This window comes from Enhydra lutris, unplaced genomic scaffold (genome assembly GCF_002288905.1).
Source record: "Enhydra lutris kenyoni isolate GAN:26980312 unplaced genomic scaffold, ASM228890v2 scaffoldscaffold17, whole genome shotgun sequence".
Classification (NCBI taxonomy): Eukaryota; Metazoa; Chordata; class Mammalia; order Carnivora; family Mustelidae; genus Enhydra; species Enhydra lutris.
This window is the reverse complement of record NW_019154101.1, coordinates 2,226,091-2,245,721: the sequence shown is the minus strand read 5'-3', so window position 1 is coordinate 2,245,721 and position 19,631 is coordinate 2,226,091. Positions and strand designations below refer to the sequence as shown.

Here is a 19,631-nt window from a genome sequence, read left to right as displayed (position 1 = left end):
TCTCTGGAGACACGTCAACCCAACCTCAAGGCCTTTACCTAAGTATTTTCTAAAGGGGAAGAAAGATTATCAAAATGCCTGAATAATTACCTGACAGAACATGCTGAAAAAAGAGCCATGTCAGAATGAAAAATGTAGAGGATAAATAAAGCAGATGAACAGTGCCCACTGAGTGAGATAACAGAAGACTTAATAAAATGAGGAGCGCCACAGGACCTGTCTCCAAGCTTGTAAATTTGAACAGGATATCAAATGATCTATAGCTATCTGAGGGATCTCTCTTAGCTTGTGGAAGCGAGGCAGTAAAAGAATGACTTCACACATAATTTCCCGAGTTGTAACAGAAGACACACATCAGGTATGAAAGGCAAAAAATGCTGGTGGAAACATAGGCACCTGGGAAATCTCTCATGGGATAGAAATCTTAAGGGCATGTCTCACGCTGGCCTTCATGGCTCAGGTAGTGGATTGGAGAGTAATAAGTTGTGCATTCTAAAGGGACACCATCTTGTCTGTAAGGTCAAAGGAAAACGAAGATAAGAAAATTCTTTATTTAGAGTGGAATGGAACAGTTCCAGATGGAATGTCCTGCATTAATAAATTCTTCCTTAGGTAATCAATGTATGATCTTCAAGGCTGATGAATGAAAAGTAGTTTGTGAGAAGCTCCAGCATAACTGAATGTTTGCTGGGCCCCTTCAGTATTTAAAAAGCTGGACTAGCAAAGGAAAACAAGGCTATGCAAGAAATTTCCTGTATAATATTATAGCCTCCAAAACCTCCATGTTGAGTTCATAATGACAAGCAACCAGTGGGAGTGGAGAGAAATTTTTTTTTAAGATTTTGTTTATTTATTTGATAGACAGAGATCACAAGTAGGCAGAGAGGCAGGCAGAGAGAGAGAGAGAGGAGGAAGCAGACTCCCTGCTGAGCAGAGAGCCCGATGGGGGGCTCCATCCCAGGATCCTGAGATCATGACCTGAGCCGAAGGCAGAGGCTTTAACCCACTGAGCCACCCAGGCGCCCCAGGAAAGAAATTTTTTAATAATTTTCCTCCGTTCATGAATCCATCAAAGTGTCCTTTGCTCAGCTATTTGATCACTTTTCTCAATATTTTGGGCCACAGAGGGCTAGGAATCTATCACAGATGCAACTTTGGCTATCAACCACCAAGCCCCGGCAGGTTGCAGAGGGGATAAGGAAGTGAGCTTCTTCAGTTAGCTGGAGGGACTCAGGTCTTTGATATGCCAGGATGGAGTCCTCCAAGAATGTTGTTATTGGTTGGCAAGATGGTATTGACACATATTCAAGTGGAGGGAAGTCGTATACAAATTATAATATAGGTAAGAAGTGACTATAGGTAGGATTTCAAGAATAAATGAAAATGTTTAAATGCAAGGAAGTAAAACTAGTTAAAAATAATACAAACTAATTAAAATAAAACTAATTAAAATAATACAAACAACATGGACTTTGCCTAGGACGTCACCATATGTTCCGAACTTCATTTCTCACTCTGCTAGTTTTTATCCTTGTTTATAATTGGGAGCAGAGACAGACTCTTTTCTCACCAATGTGTGGTGAGTGTAGCCACGTAAGTCAATGTCACCGTGTAATATCATCTGGCCACTCGGACAGTGTCAATGTCAGTATGTCTCCAGTCAGGATTGCTGCTAAATCAGAACACAAGGGAACCAAAAACAATGGTTGGCAATGAGTAAATTTTCTCCTGTATACAGTCACACTGTTAGTGAGTGGCCTGATTGAACTCATGAATCAAGTTCCTGACTTAAATCCAATGGAAATTTGGTCATGTACCTTTTATGATGCACAAATGATAACTTTATATAAAACAGGGATCATTTCTACATAGATGCATTTCTATTAACTAATCTGGCTCCATGTAGGGACAGCTAGATGGCTCAGACAGTCAGGCAGCTGCCTTTGGCTCAGATCGTGATCCCGGGGTCCTGATGGAGTCCCACATTGGGCTCTCTGCTCAGCAGGGAGTCTGCTTCTCCCTCTGCCTGCTGCTCCCCCTGCCTGTGCTCTTTCTCTCTCTAGCAAAAATAAAAAAATAATAATCTGGTTCCTTGTACATTAACATAAAATTCTATTAATTTTTTCCTTTTAATAAACACACAGTAAAACTGCATGAAAAAGGTGTTAATGCTCCCTTACATTAAAAAAATAGGTTGGAAGGGCCAATACAACCAGCTAAAAACTTCAACTGCATTTTTGTTTTGTTTTTAAGATAAAATGACCCTCTCCTGGTGGGCAGACATTCACCATGGGAGTCCAGAATTAGAAAGGAAAATTGCTTTATAATAGTCCAAACAGGACCCAAATGTTAATGCCTGAGATTGCTTTTGCTCAGTTGCTCATAAATATGAGTATTTATGCTGGGTTGGTTAATCTTTTGTGATCCAGCAGTCCTTTAGTAGTTATCTTGAAAATACAAAGTATAATGATTCTAAAAATGCAAGAAGCATCTAAATATATATTCCTATACCTTAAGTAAAATAAAAAAGGGGAGAGAAGTAAGCCATCATGGCAGGTTAATGGAATGACACTTAAATTAAAATGCAAATACTTAAAAAAACCAAATATGGCATAATACGTGGTTTAATGTTAAAGTAAAAATATGAGGAACTTAATTTTCTTCTTAGAACAGTTCTATGGGTACACATTCACAGTTCTATGGGTACAATATATTGAGAATGGATAAAACCCTATAGGAAGAAAAGGAGCTTCAGAAAAAAACCCCTTCCCTTTCTTTATCAAAACACATATAAACTCTAAGTTTGTGACTTTTTCAATAAACAGAATAAAGAAGATGAGCATTTGTCTTTGGTCAATACAAAGGTGTATCAGTTAATTATTGTTCCATTTTTTAAAATTCATAGTTTATACAAGCATGAAGTTTCTTGAGAATGTTGAGAAGCCTTAACTGCACTTTGTCTGCTGGCATGGAATCTGTTAGCAAGGGGTCACCTCACCTGGGAACAGGTAAGGGATGCATGTGTGTATGTACACAGATATACAGATATAAGGGTACATAGTTATATTTATGAATGTGTTTATATTTATAAAAAACTATTAATGTATTATATTTATACTATAAATGTATTATGAAAATACATTTATATAGTAATAGAATATGCTTATTTCCTATACTCACGTACATATGTGAAGGTATATACATACGCATACTGATTTTATTAGTTTGGTCAGTGCAATATTTGAATGCCATGTTTCAACAGACGCTTGCCTACCATCAAATCAAAAAGTGCCAGATTCTTGCTTTCTTTGCCACCCTTGAATGAGGATGTTACTATGAAGAAAAGACTTTACCAGTCAGATCAACCAACCCAAGCTTCGCATCAAGCGTTAGTGATCTAAAGAAGTGTAGACTGCGCAAGTGTTCTGTGGCAGCAACTGTGATTTTTGCAGGATTAAGTTCCTGAGGACCCAGGGTCATTAGTGTCTTGGGCCTGTGGCCACGATGCACTTGGCATTCAGTGGCAAGGTTGCGCTTGCCACCCTAGCTCTGCAGCCTGATTTGGAGCATGACTTCAGGCTGTGTATCCTCCAAGCCTGGAACTCTGGCCCTCCCAGATGTCCTGTGAACACATAAATTGGTAATACATTTGGTTTTTCACTAAATCAGCTCTAGTTAGGTTCTGCAGCTGCCTCTAAGAAACCTTGCTGATAAATTATAGAAGGAGTAACCAAAGTGACTAATGTGGAGGAAAAAATAGAAATGAAAAAGTCAGCTATTGGGCAAGTGAATGGAAGCACAGGAGGGGAAGGGGAGTGATCTCCAGTGGTGGTAAGAGGGGCTCAGAAGAGGAAGAGAAGACACATCCATACATCCACCTGGATTTTCTGCTGCAATCACCTTGCAGTAAATTTTTATTTTATTTTGTTTTTTAAAGAAAGGGAGAGAGAGAGAGAGGACAGGGGGGTGGGTGGGGAAGGGGCAGAGAAAGAATCTTAAGCAAGCTCCAAGCCCAGCACAGTGTGGGGCTTGATTTCACAACCCTGAGATCATGACCTGAGTCAAAATCAAGAGTTGTATGCTTAACCCACTTAGACACCCAGGTGTCCCACAGTGAAATTTTTACATCTGAAATACCCATCTATGGGGGCAGAAGGTCAGTGAAAATGGAAATCTGGAAGGTATGATTCCAGCAGGTTCTTGTGAGGATGGAAACTTGGAAGGACTAGGCATATGCATGTCAAGAAAAGAAGGGAAAATTGTTCACAGGAATGAAAGCCATGACCTCTCCTCTTTATATATTCCTAATATAGTAAATCAGGTTGGTTCTCATTTGTTAGAAATATGCTCATGTTCTTCTCTGGACAAAATGCCATGAAAATGCCACTGATGTTGTTGATCTAAGAGAATTCTGTGAGAACACAGTGAGGCCCCGCCTGCAGTCTCTGACCCCAACCAGCTCTTCCTCTGCATACCTGCTTGTCTAACTCCTAACCATCTTCAAATGCTTTCCTGGATCTTACCTACCATGAGACCCACTCTTATCTGGCTCTTGAATACTTCCACCTGTTTCCCTGCTCAGCAATGATTTCTTTCTATACAGTATTGTCACCATCTAATATTTTTAGGGTTTACTTATACATTACATTTATTTATTGTCTGTCTCCCCTACAAGAATGTAAGCACCAAAGGAGAAGGGATTGTTGTTTTTTTTGTGCACCCCAAACTCCTAAGATAGTTGTTGGCACATAATAGGAACTCAGTAAATATTTGTTCAGTGAATGATAGATACGGCTAGGGTGAAATAAATAACAGGCAGGGTGACAGAGACAAGATTGTTGATATGACAAAAAGTCTCCAAGGCCACATGAAGGCTTTAGATTTTATTCTAAGTGAGATATGAAGTCACTAGGTGTTGCTGAGTATGGACTACCTGGATCTGACAGATCAAGGGGGAAGAGCCAGGAGAACAGTTGAACTTACCAAGGGATTGTGATTAATGGAACAGAGTCTCAGAGGTGATTAACTAGTGATCCACATGTTCAGGTGGCCTTGGTCAGAAGAAGGCATAGGTACACAAAAAGTAAAGATGATTCTACACACAACCACAAACTAGCTATCTTTTATGGTGTTTATTATCAGTCACCACTTTTTGGGTGGGGTAAATTACATTCTCCTGACAACTATATTTGTTTTAGAAATTACCTTGGTTATGAACATGGTAGTCACATTTTCTGAACCAAGTATGAAGTAAATAGTTTAGAAAATACTTTTTCTAATCTACAAGTTTATTTATGTATGGTCTTCTGAAGGTATCCAAATTAAATCACATTTAGTGTTATATTTACACTAAACAGCATGACAGAAAGAAAATGAAGAGAGTGTTAGAGGGTATTCAAGGGGCCACCTTACTTAGATTGTTACACTGATTGCAAAGGGGGATCAGACCATCAGGCTATAGTTTCAGTCTCAGGGGTATGAACGTTTAGTCCAGGAATATATATATATATATTTTTTTAAGATTTTATTTATTCATTTGACAGACAGAGATCACAAGTAGGCAGAGAGGCAGGCAGAGCGAGAGGAAGGGAAGCAGGTTCCCTGCTGAGCAGAGAGCCCGATGCAGGGCTCGATCCCAGGACCCTGAAATCATGACCTGAGCCGAAGGCAGAGGCTTTAACCCACTGAGCCACCCAGGCGTCCCCAGGAATATATTCTGAATACACACGCAATGTAACTAGAGGTATGCTTTAGGAAGATTAATATGTTAGTGACTTGGAATTAAGCTGGAAACTGGACCTCACCATGTTAATTCAGACATTCTGAGTACAATTTTGAAATAAGAAAATTTGATATTTTGTATTATCAACTCCTGAGTCAGACCAACATTGGTTCAAATTGTAGTTCTATCACTTACTAGTTGTATGGTCTCGGTTAAGCTACCGAATAGGCACATCATTTTCCTCATGTTTAAAATACACATAAATAATAACATTTAGGAGGATGATTCAAGGATTAAGGAAGTCAATAAGAAAAGCACTTGGAATAGGGCCTGGGACTTACTAAGTGCTACCTAAGTGTTGGCTATTATTGTTGCTACTATTTCTACCTCTTAGGATAATATTAGACAGAAATATCTTCATGCTATATTTCTGCTGCATTCAGTTTTTTTAAAGGGATGGCCAGCCAATATAAAATAATTCAACTATTGCTGTAAACACTCAAGAAAACTATGGTATTTTAAATACATATGTATATATATAATTTTAGAGATACTGAGAGAGAACGTTCATGCGTACCCCTGAGAGAGGCAAGGGGCAGAGGGAGTTGGAGAGACAGAATCTCAAGCAGACTCCATGTTAAGTGTGGAGTCCAATGTGGGGCTTGATCTCACAGCCCTGAGATCACCACCTGAGCTGAAATCAAGAGTTGAAGGCTCAACTGGCTGAGCTATTCAAGCACCTGGAAAACTATATTTTGAAAAGCAATACTGACTAATATTTCAAAGTAGAAAAATTCAAAGTCATAATAGTCACTGATTTCATGGAATGGCAAGATTATAAAATTTCATACAACTGATATGGTTATATTGGTTTTGGTCATGGCTAAAATTCATAAAATGATTACAATTTGAAAGACATGGTGGTATTTTATATTTACCACATTCTCCTAGTAACTCCATGAGATGGGCATTCTTATTTTGCCACTTGCCTGAAGAGGAAAAAACCTTAAAGAAATTGGTAACTTGAATAAGGAATTAACCAGTAGTAAGGACTCAGACTGGATTTGAATGCAGGCATTTGGACCCCCATATTTGCACTATGTTTTTGGGTTTATGACAGGCAACTGAAATATGTGGTGATCTACAAATTAAAATTTAAAACAAAACGGCAAATTTCCAGGAATTATGCCCCAAAACTCTGTAACAGAGCAAAATATTCTTTGCCAGATCCTCAATAATTTGATAATGTATATTTCACCAGGATCAATGGATAAAATAAAATCATAATCAAGAAGATGATTTATAGAGTTCAAAACCCAGAGACATGTTAGCATTCATTATCATTCTTGTGGATTCTTGGATTTGAGACTACTGATTGTCTCAAAACTTTAGGGGCCGAAACTTATCAAAAATTTCTTTACATAAAATACTCATTTCATTTAAGCTGTCTAATGGGATAGGTCATAAAACTGCAAATGAAAGCTAAATTAAGACATTCATCTTTTAATATACATTCTCGTATTTGTTCATTAAATTTATTCAGAAAATACTTGTTGAGTAATGGGTTCCAGACAGCTGGGGATCCTGTAGAAACCGAGACAGACACTGTTCCTGCCCTGGAGAGACTATGTTCTGATGAAGGAGGCAGAAGAGAGATCGATCAATAGATAGACTAATAAACAAAAAAAATCATTCTTATGAAAGACATAGTGAGGTGAGTCAGAGAATCACCAAGAGCAGAGTGACTTCAGACAGGGCAAGCCTAAAAGACCTATCTGAGGAAACGACATTCTAGCTGACCGAAAGGTAAATAAAAACAAGGAAAAACGTTCCAAGCACAGAAATCCTACAGAATTCATCAAGAAGTGTGTATCTCTAAAGAAGCGATGTAAATATTCCTTTCTCCCCCCTAACATCTTTGGTAAACTTCTAAATCTGTTTTCATTTTTATAAAATGCACTTCCTTCATGAACTTCTATGACAGCAGGCACCATACACTCATCTTCATAGCCCTGATATTTCATACGACGCCTTGACATAGCAAGTACTCAAAAAGATATTTGACGGACACCTAAATAAACAGGTGAATGAAGGGTTAACAATAAATCTGGAAGGTTTCCTAAACGAGAATTTAAAACTTATGGTTCAGGGTAAGGTTAACAGAAATGGCAGGGTAAGGACTCCAAAAAGTGCCTCTCTAAAAATCAATGAAAAATCTGATAAAATTTGTCAATATCAACTTTTTTCAGGACTTTAGGAATTAACCAAAGGCTTGCAGCAGTGCAGGGAGTGTTTATCCAAGAAAAACGGCTAAATCTTCGTAAGAAGAACAAACTTAATGACACCTTAACTTGCCCTATTCCCATCCCTCTCTCCGTAGCTCCACGGTAGCCTTGAAAACCAATAGCCTACAATCACCTTGCAAACCAGCAGCTCAGCAGTTACCAGACGGGGACAGAGTAAGATTGGAACTCCTTCGAGACCTCATTCCTAGAGAATTCTCATTATTTGAGCTGTCTGGCTTATAAGACTGAGAGTCTCACTTATAAGACTATCTTTATCTGATCTGACTTGGAACTCACACAGTGGAAAAAGTCTTTCCCCCAGGGGTTTTGGTTGGGAACCTTTAAGGATAATTAACTTTGCAGAGGCAATAGATAACAGCTTGGACAAGCAACAGGCAAACTAAAAAGATTAAAATGAAGAGCTAGGGAATGAGCTGTCCTAGGGGCTTTAAAAGGTCCAATGTATTCCTGGGAATATAAAAATGCATGTAATTGTGTAGGACTGCACCAATGCCCAGGGCCTCATTCAGGCTCAGGAAAGACCTGAGAAGGCTCTAAGGTCTGACCTATGGCTGACCTTGAGGTTCCACGCAAGTGGGAAGTGAAAGTTAAGGCAGTGTTACCAACTGCCTAGTTGAGTATTGAAGGCATGCTCCAACATGCAAACAAAATCCCAAACATGCAAACATGGAGGTCTTATTCGTGCTTAGTGTAAAGAAATCTTTGTCCAACAATTAGCTGAACACTAACCTAACCAAGCAGAAACATATGTAGAAACATATGATAGTAATACAAAATACAATATAATCATACAAAATTTCTGGAATTAGTTCATGAAAGTCAATAAACAAATACACAAACAAGGCTATGACAAGAAGCAACAGCAATAAACCCTGAGGAAACAGGAGAATCTGATTTCCAGTGTTGCCACATTGTATTATTTAAAATGTCCAGTTATCAAAACAAAATGTAAGACATGCAATGGGAAATGTGCAATAATACATGGAACAAGAAAACATAGACCATACATAGGGGGAAAAAAACAATCAGTAGAAACTATCCCTGAAAAAACTCAGATGTTAGACTTACTTAAAAAAAAAGTGGGGGGGGTTGGGTGGCTCAGTGGGTTAACCCATTGTCTTCAGCTCAGCTCAGCGTCCTGGGATTGAGCCCCACATCAGGCTCCCTGCTCAGCAGGGAGCCTGCTTCCCTTTCTCTCTCTCTGCCTGCCTCTCTGCTTACTTGTGATTTCTGTCAAATAAAGAAATAAAATCTTTAAAAAAAGACTTTAAATAAGAGATTTTAAATATAGTCAAAGACTTTAAGAAAAATTGTGTTTAAAGAACAAAATAAAGAATACTGATAAAGAGATATAAATTATACATAATAAAGAGGAGGACAGAGAAACTTGAAATAGTGAATAGAAAAGTGATACCAAAAAAGAACATCCAAAAGAACAAACCAAAAGCTAAATCTTTTGAAAACGAAACTGACAATCCTTTAGCTATACTGACCAAGAAAAAAGAGAAGCCTTAAAATCAAGGCTGAGGGAGATGCTTTTCTAGTGATTTTCCAGAAATAAAAAAGATTGTGGGCAGTAAGATGAAGTTATATGTAACAAGTAAAATAATCTAGATGAAATGGACAAATTCCTTAAAAAGACACAAACTACAAAACTGACCAAGGAAAAACTGATAGTGTTACTAAATGTGAAACAATACAGATAAGGTTAGCATGGCCCCTGCATAAGGATGACATGGAAATTTGTGCAGTGTCCCTATTTTTCTGTGTCTGTAATGTACAGCAATAGTGGCCAGTTAACAACACTGTATTATGCATTTGAAAGTTGATAAGAAAGTAGATCTTAAAAGTTTGCATCATAAGAAAAAAAATTATAACTTTGTGATAATGGATGTTGATTGTGGTGATCACTTCATAGTATATGCATATATCAAGTCACTATATTCTGGGTGCCTGGGTGGCTCAGTGGGTTAAGCCTCTGCCTTTGGCTCAGGTCATGATCTCAGGGTCCTGGATCGAGCCCCGTATTGGGCTCTCTGCTCAGCAGGGAACCTGCTTCCCCGTCTTTCTCTCTGCCTGTCTCTCTGCCTACTTGTGATCTTTCTGTCAAATAAATAAATAAAATATTTTTTAAAAATCACTATATTGTACACCTAAAATTAATACAATGTTATGTGTCAGTTATATTTCAATAAAAAAGAAGAAATATATAGCCTAAATAGACTTGTAACAAGTAGAGTGATTAAATTAATCAAAAATTTCTCACAAAGAAAATCTCAGCACCAGATAACTTCACTGGTAAAGCTATCAAAAAGTTAAAGAATAATTAGCATCAATCCTTCAAAACTCTTCCAAAACATATGAGGAGTGAATACTTCTGAAGTCATTCTAGAAAGCCAGAATTTTCCTGAGACCCAACCCAGACAAACACAAGAAAAGAAAACCACAGATCAATATCCCTTATTAAAATAGATGTAAAATTCCTAAAATTCCTTAATAAGACGCTAGCAAAATGAATCTGGCAACAAAAAAATGATATATGCTATATGGATATAAATACCTATATGTAACATGGATATTTTATTTCCATAAAAAATTGTATGTATTATACCACATGACTAAGTAGGATTTTTCCCAGGAATGCAAGGGAGATTCAACATGTGAAAATCAATTAATGTATAACATCATAAAAAAAAACTTCATACTAAGTGAAAAAAAGCCAGACACAAAGGACCAGTGATTCAATAGCAGCTTTTACTCTGAGACTTATAAGAAAGTTGAGCAATACACCTGGGATGGGCTGTAGTAGTGAGTGAAGAGGCCATAGAGATGTGGAGAGGTATCCAAGTCACTAAGGACATCTCTAAGAAAGAAATGATCTTGCAGTGGTGAATATAAGAATGGAGAACTGCTATACTGAGTCAGATTCTTGTTCCATGAACTCTAATGTCCTTTCTCTGACAGGATCCTTTGTATGGGTGCATGGATATCTTCCTTAGTATCAACCTCCAAAGAGTGAGTGGTTTCCTCTATCATCTAAATTCCTGAGCTCTACTACATCTTTTACAGGAATTGATCTGAATTGCTTCCAAATAAAAACAGCAAAGAACATTTGATATTTTATGTAAATTGTTTTCAATTTTGCATGAGTCTTAAAAACCGAAAGCATACACACACATATATATATGTATGCTTTCAGTTTATATATATATATATATATATATGTATATATATATATATAATACACTGGTATCACTATTTGAAGGAGCATTTGTCAGTGGAAAACAATGCATTCTAAAAATAAACCAGAATGTAGAAAAAGAATAAAGGGTTTGTCTTTCTCCATTGAACTGTGTTCAAGAGTTCAAGATTCAAGTATTATAGACATTTAGACGAATATAATACTTCTGTTGTAGCCTTTGGGTCAGACAGGCTCCCCACATTATCTCCACCATTCCGTAACTACTTCATGATTTCCTAAAGACCAGGATTTTGGAGAACCCTATTTGATGAGAGGACTCTAGTAAGGAAATGGTGAAGTTGGAAATGTGACAGTCAAGGACACATTCCCTTTTACTGTTTGTAGACATACAGGCCTGTGTATTTCCATAACTTTGTAGAGGTAAGCTCCATAAAGGCAAGTAGTCTTCTCTTTTACTCACTAATGTGTCTCCAGAATCTAACATGTTACATGGTTTATACTTAGTGATTCTAATCCTCACTATTTCTATATGACTTAAGGCTCAGAGACAGTATGGCGTAGATAGTCAATGTTGAACAAGACAATTTGCTTTCTGGTTTGATTCAATAAGAAGCAGTAGAAAATAAAGAAAAAAATTTCAAATAAAATATTTTCAGCAATCATGAAGCAGGGGATTGCTGTTAATTTATATCCTACCTTTTGTAGGATATAATATACCTATTATATTGTTTTCTTCCAAATCATTTATCATTCTTTTTATATCAGAATATATAATTTGACATAGTAAGGTTTTTTAAAAAGATACTACTTCCCAACAGGTCAAATTATGCGTAAAATAAACAAGTAGTTGAGTGCAAGTAGCTTGAATAAGCATCCAAGCTTATTTCTGCTTTTTAAAACAGATGACAATTGAAGAGTACAAATCTGAACTAAAAAACACAAGGTGGCAATCCCCACTTAACTGTTCTAACCCCCCAAAGCTCTAACTTTTAAAACAATTCCTTTGGTGACAAAACCTTAAACATCTGTGTTATGTAATATATGCACTGTATTACTTTTTACAAAATCTAGAAAATCCTGAATTCCAAAAATAACTGAGGGGCCACGAGATTTGAAGAAAAAGGCTTTGTCTATACATATACAGTAGAGAAATTGGGCAAATCACAATCTCTCTAGCACTTATTTCATGATTTGGAAAGTAAGGGAGTTAGACTAGATGCCCTCTAAAATAACCTGGACAGTAATTAAATTCTAGGAACCTACCTGATCAATTTATACCCTGAAACACACAACTTGTGTTCAATTTTGGATTACGTTCAATTTCTATAAAATTCTGGGCCTTTAGCTGTACCCAAAACATGTGATAAGCACACATTAGATATCTCTTTAACCAGGTCAGTTCATTCAGGTTTAGTACCTGCTGTGCCAAACACAGAAGATATGCCTTCCAGAATGGTCTCGTGGACAGTGGGATGAGAGAGGACAAATGCAAGTGTCCAAAATGCAACCTTAAAAAAAAACAAAACAAAACAGAAAACATGTATCACACAATACAACCTCCTTTGAAAGTGAATAAAAGCATGCTTAATATTCGCCATAAACATTAGAAGAAACCAGGAAAATGTTTAAATTAAACTTAAAAGTATGTTAGTAAGGAGCATTTTGGGAAACAACTAGATTTTTTAAACAAGAGAGTTGTTATAGACTTCTGAGAGGTCAAATCTATACTTCCATTTTGTCACTATAGTTTAACTCTGTTGTTTTTACAGATTAAACTATCTTACTACAAAATGAGGCAGGATTCTTTTTTAGTAATACACATTATAAAATATTATATATGCATACATTAAATATTCAGAAACAGCAAATTATGACACTTAAAATGTTAATCCCAATGAAAATATTTTTTAAAATTTAATTTCCATGAAATAGATATGAATGAGAAAATCCTATGTTCTGCAAAAAAAAAAAAAAAATGGTAATTTTCAATAAGCCCAGAAAAATATACCTCAAATCCCATAAATTATGAGAGTACTCAATATGAAACATAATGGTCCTTTCCCCAGCTGAATGTTACTGAATGTATCATGCTTGCAAATTCTCTCTAGACCAAAGAAGATTATTTCACATCTTTCCTCATTGTGGTATTACAAGGTTAAAATTATACTGCCATATATCTCAAAAATTAACTTTCCACTAACTCAGGTAGATGTTTTTGCTTCTAATTTTAGACTACATAATAAAGGAAACTGTATAAAATTAATAAAAGAAGTTTGGGTTTCCCTTGCATCTTTTCTGTAAACATGTATTGTAAAAGAAATTTCAGCTAGGACAATCAGTCCTGAAAGACTCAGACAATATTTCACATTTAAAACACTTAAGTCTTTTTGTCTCGTTTGTGGGGCAACTTTACATAATCCCAATACTCCCCTCTGTGGCCAAAAAAGGAAGAGCAACTATCTGAAGGGAAGCGGTCAAGTAAGCCAAATTCAATACTCCTTGTGGTTTCCCGCCCTGGGGCATGAAACCAGAGGGCCCTGTAAACAGGGTACTGTGTACATAGACAAAGTGAATGGGAAATCCAAGGTCACCACCTTGCAGAGGTGAGAGCCTCTTTCTGCAGCATGATTCAGATCACGGAAGACTTACCCTAGATCTCATCCAGTCCATTTTACAATAGAAGAAACACGCTCAGAGAGCTCACTTCTGTCTCCCCGCTAGGGCCCCTGCTACCATTGTCTACGGATGGAAGTGCTGAATTACTGGATTTAATTAATAACGACTCCATACTCACTTCGTCTTATTTAAAGGGTGGAATTTGTAATGGGGGAAAAACAGCTTAGTGGATAGCACATAGATTTTCAGTTATACAAAAGAGGTGTTCAGAGTTATACCAAACAGTGCTTAGAGTTTTAGAGAGTCACAAAAATTGGGTAAAACTTATTTTATAATGAACACAAGGAATTCAACTAAATTATTCATGGCTGTACAAAGGTGCTGTTTATCATTTTTAAATTTGGTAAAAAACTCAATTACATTTAAAAAAAAGAAAAGTCACATAAAAGACAGTAATGAGTAAATAAGAAATTTGCATATATTACGGAAACAAACAAGAATAAATGACCTCGGGATCTTTGCGCACGCCCAGTTAAAGACCGCTCCCCAAAGTATCAATTAGTATTTTGCCAAAGGGTCAAGTCCATGGCAATGGCAGCTCAAAAAGGAGAAGGGCCACCTGGCTCACTGAACTTCAGAAGCAGCCACTGCAATGTTTTTGGGATAAGAATAAAGGTGGAAAGGGACAAGGAGGAAAGTCCAGCCCAGTAAGAGAACATGAAATAGGTATTCTCTTCAGCATCATTTATTGTTCCATTCAAAAGAGATTTAAAAATACTGATGGAGTCTCTATAACAGGTCAGACAGTCTTCTACAATCATGGTAAACACAAACATGTACAAGATATCATTCCTGCCCAAAGAACTTTCACGTCTAGTTGGGGATACGAAATGCAGTCAGGAGGAAAAAGAGCTAAGGGTACAGGCAATGGGTGGGACAGACAACACAGACTGTGGGAGTCGAGGGTAAGGTGGGATGGGGTGGGGGGTCATGGTCAGTACTGAAAGGGTTCAGAAAGAGCTTGGGAGAAGCAATAACAATGATAAAATGTCAGCGGTGAGATTCATTTTGGAAAAATGGTCCACAAGATTTATTGGGCAGGGATTTCTTGGAAATTGGAAATGGTTTTCCCATACAAATTGTTTCGCAAATCATGGTTGGTATTTTGGGGCCAGTCTACCAAAGTTCACCTCGACCACAATGGAGCCTTCTGGTGATCTGTCCTGTCCCCAGCCTATCTCAAGCCTGAGCTCTGAGTTCCACGCCCCTTGAGGGAGAGCCCAGAATGGGAGAGAAGAGAACCTGACCTGGGCACCAAGAAAGGACAGGCCCCACCACTTATCCCAGTGGCAGGGCTTTTGAGGGTTCTCTAGGCAGTGAGGGGAGATCACTGAAGCCAGACAGCAGTGGCCACTCCCACCCTGGGGCATTTGAGTGGTCCAGTTTTGGAAGACAGGGCAGTTTATTATTAATGCGTCACTGAAAGTAATGATTGAAACAACAGCCTTACTTTTCATAAAAGAAAGCTAACATTCATTGAGCACCTTCTTTCTTCCAGGGATTGTCAGCCACTTTCCATATCTTAAAAATATCATGTTCATGACCATCCAATGAGGTAGATTACATTCACCCTATTTTATAGATGAGAACACTGAGACTGAGAGAGGTTAAACACTTGACTCACTGTAACCCAGCACCGGGATTTGGCTTTTGGCCTGACTCTAAATAAAGCCTTTCAAGGGTTTTTGCTGCACACCAGCTGCCTCTTGGAGGTGCCACTGAGAGCCAGAAAGATGGAACTCTCACTAATTATCAGACACTCTCTTTCTGAAATTCATGATTTAAATCCTTTCAGGCTGGTGCCAGGAACCAATTCCAAAGAACTGACTTCCCCTGAGTCAGATCAATGGGGCTTTGTGTCCCCTTCTTCTGGAGGATCTCTCTAGTGAGATCTTGAAAATTAATCCAGTGACAGGAAGGGCTGTTCTGTTCTGCTTAGGGAGATGTTCTGACATTCGCTTTTTAATTTTGCTATAAGCTTAATCAGTATCCAAGAAAACGACGCAAAGAGAAATCAGGGCATGATATCAGAAGTACATAAAGGAGGGGAAAAAGGATTAGATGATTTTTATTTGCCCATGCCAGATGAAGTACGTATGGCAGAGATGGCAGAATTTCTACTTCTGCTCTTTACTCAGTTTACAACCCATGAAAAGAAACTAGACTATCAGTACTTAAAAAGCCTTCACTAAGAGGAAGGAGACATAAATTATACCTGAAATATCTCATTCCTATTTGTTAGAATAAAAAAGAAAACAGACACATTTATCATTAGAGATGGGTTGAATATTCCTGCTCAGTAGAAAACAGGTTACCCTTTAACTTCTCAAATAATATCAGAGCGTTTAGGCTAATGTGAGATCCTCCCTGATGTGCATCAGACAAGAAGGGGCAGACATATCACATGGCTTTAATCTAGTTCATAACAGCTTTAGAAAGAAACAGTTAAAAAGGTTCTGCTTTCTTTAGTACTGTGAGTTCCAATGTCACTAGCTCTATTCATGGGGAAACTTACAGGACCAAGATGCCAGGAAACACAAACAGGAATGGCGTGCAGGAGAATGGGTAGAGGGAAAGACAAAGAACTGATACTCACTGGGCATGAGCTGGGTTTATCTCACTGAATTCTCACAACCACCTTATAGAGAAAGGAGGGTTACCATTTATTAAGTACCCAAGTCCTAGGACCATACCGGTTGTATTACCCCTTTGTTACCCATAAAGAAAAGGCGGCTGAGGGTTTAAATTATCTCCATGAGATTCTATAGCTCTGGCGGGGGTTATCTTGATTCATGCCTAATTCTATCCCAGACTATCCGTTTACCTACTCTCTCCCCAATAAAATGACAGAGTTAAGACTTACTCATCTTTGCAGCGCCAATACTAAGCATGTTGCCTGACAAAGAAAGCTCTTTTTAAAAGCACCTGTTTAAAAGCAGGTGTTGTCACAACTGATCCCAAAGTGCAAGCTTTTCCCTTAGCCTGATACAAGCTTGCCTTGCAAAGGCAGAATTCACTTGATGTCTCTGCTCTGCCTCCTTTGTGATCTTATTAGATTTCATTAGGCATTCGGTTTTGTTTTTCTAGCTTACAACCAAATCCACTGTAGCCTTTTTCTTTCCCATAATAAAGTGAAAAGACAAAAACAAAAACAAAAACAAAAACAAAAAAAAAAAAAGAAGAAGAAGAAGAAGAAAAGAAAAGAAAGAATAACGAAGGGAAAAAACCGAAATTGCAGGAGACAGAAATATAACCCCTATTTTACTAATATACTTACAGGGACAGCATTGGACAGAGAAGCCCAAAGTAATAAAAGCCCATAACTGGGGCTCTCTTCTTCCTTTCTCTCCGTCTCTATGATATCCAGCATAGCCTGCATTAATGTCTGTTTAAAAGAAATACATCTTGTCAAACCACAGCTATGTGACAAAGAATGGTGTTCGTAAACATAGACCACACATTTTTCCTTAATCTCAAATACATTATTTCTGTCTTTCCTAGGTTTGCAGCTTGAAGCATGCTAAAGGGTTTATGTAGTTACTGGTAGCATAGTAATTAGGAGTAGGCACTCTAGAGCACAATTGCTTTACTGCATTGGTTCAAACCATGGCTTCGTTTTTGTTTTTGATTTTTTTTTCTTAAGTACTTTATTTTTATCACAATTTTAAGTTTACAATAAAACTGAGAAGCAAGTACAAAGAATTCCCATATAGCTCTGATCCCTACACAGGCATAGTCTTCCCTACTTATCATTATCATTCAACAAAATGGTACTTTTTTTTTTTTTTTTTAACCATGGAGCAAGGACCTTGACACATCACAATCACCTAAATCCTATAGTTTACCTTAGGTTTGACTCTTGGCATTGTAAAATCTTTAGGTTTGGACAAATGCATGGTGATATATATTTGCCATTATAATGTCATATAAATTATTTTCACTGCCCTAAAAATTCTCTGTGCTCTGCCAGTGTATCTCTCCTCCCTCCCCAACAACCACTGATCTTTTTCCTTTCTCCACATCTTGCCTTTTCCAGAATGTCATATAGTTGAAACCATACATTACATAATCTTCTTAGATTAGCCTCTTTCACTTAGTAATACACATTTATGGTTCCTTCATGTCTTTTCATGGCTTGATGGCTCATTTCTATTTAGTGCTGAATAATATTCCATTCCCTAGATGTGGCACAGTTTATCTATTTACCTACTGAAAGGCATCTTGGTGGCTTCCAAGTTTTACAGTTATGAATAAAACTACTTTAAACATCCAAATGCAGGTTTTTGTGTGGACATAAGTTTTCGAAATCATTTGGGCAAATATTAAGGAGCACAATTGCTGGATTTTATGGCAAGAGTATGCTCTGTTTTGTACGAAACCACCAAAGTGTCTTCCAAAGTGTTCGTACCATTTTGCATTCCCATCAGCAATGAAGGAGAGTTCCTGTTGCTCCATGTCCTTGCCAGTATTTGGTGTTGCCAGTGTTTCTGATTCTGGCCAGAATGAGAGTAGTGGTGTCTCAGTGTTGTTCTCATTTGGATTTCCCCCAAGACACATGATGTGTAGTATCTTTTCATATGCTTCCATCTTCTCTCATGGATTATGTTTTTGATGTTTTATCTAAATAGGCATCACCATACCTAAGGTCAACTAGGTTTTTTCCTACATTATTTTCTAGTAGTTTATAATTTTGCATTTTACACTTATATCTATGATTTGTTTGAGAGAATTTTTGTGAATTGTATTAAAGTCTCTATCTAGACTGTTCTTTTTTTATTTTTTTTTTCCTTTTGCCTGTGGATGTCCAGTTGTTCCCGCACCTTTTGTTGAAGAGTCTATCTTTGTTTCACTATATTGCCTCTGGTTCTTTGTCAAACATGTTGATTATATTTAAAAGGATCTATTTCTGGGCTCTCTATTCTGCTCCACTGATCTACTTGTCTATTCTTTCACCAATACCGCACTAGAACATTAATTACAGTAAATCTTGAAGTTGGGTAGTAGTGCTCTTTTGAAGAACTCTGTTCTTCTCCTTGAATGTTGTGTTGGCGATTCTAGGTCTTTTGCCTCTCCATATAAACTTTAGAATTAGTTTTTGATATCCATAAGATAAGTCACTGGGATTTTGATTGAGACTGCTTTGAATGTGTTGGTCAAGTTGGGAAGAACTGACATCTTGAGAATATTGAATCCTCCTATCCATGAACATAAAATAATCTACTTACTTAGTTCTTTGGTTTTGTTCATCAGGTTTTATAGCTTTCCTCATATAGAGCTTACATATCTTTAGTCAAGTTTATACCTAAAGATTTCATTTTGGGGGATACTGATGTTAATGGCATGTTTTTCTAATTTCATACTTCACTCATTCATGATTGGTACATGGGAAGGCAGTTACCTTTTGGATATTAACTTGTATTTTGCAACTTTGCTATTATTGTTTGTTAGCTTCAGTAGTTTTTTGTCTATTCTCTCGGGTTTTCTATAAATATGATCATGACATCTGTGAACAAAGGCAGTTTTATATCTGCTTTCCCAATCTATGTAACTTTTATATCCTTTTTTGGTTTACTACATAGGACTTCCAGTACTATGTTGAAAAGAAGTGGTAAAGAGGACATACTCACTGTGAAATTCTGATGCCAATTTCTAATGTGTGTGTATATGTGGAGGGGGAATTCCAAACAGCAATAAAAACACTCAGGACACTATCTAGTTGAACTCA

At 37.3% G+C, this 19,631-nt stretch overlaps 1 protein-coding gene across 2 annotated transcripts in view; it reads right to left on the bottom strand.

Annotated features, from left to right (window-relative positions):
- LOC111147739 (24-hydroxycholesterol 7-alpha-hydroxylase) overlaps positions 1 to 19,631 on the bottom strand; it is an 89,860-nt gene that overhangs the window by 45,240 nt on the left and 24,989 nt on the right. For both annotated transcript variants that reach the window (XM_022503961.1, XM_022503962.1), the window contains exons 6-7: positions 17,184 to 17,291; positions 12,648 to 12,738 (exon numbers count right to left, since the gene is read on the bottom strand). In XM_022503961.1, coding sequence (XP_022359669.1) covers positions 12,648 to 12,738; positions 17,184 to 17,291 — 199 coding nt within the window. The remainder of the gene's footprint in view (positions 1 to 12,647; positions 12,739 to 17,183; positions 17,292 to 19,631) is intronic.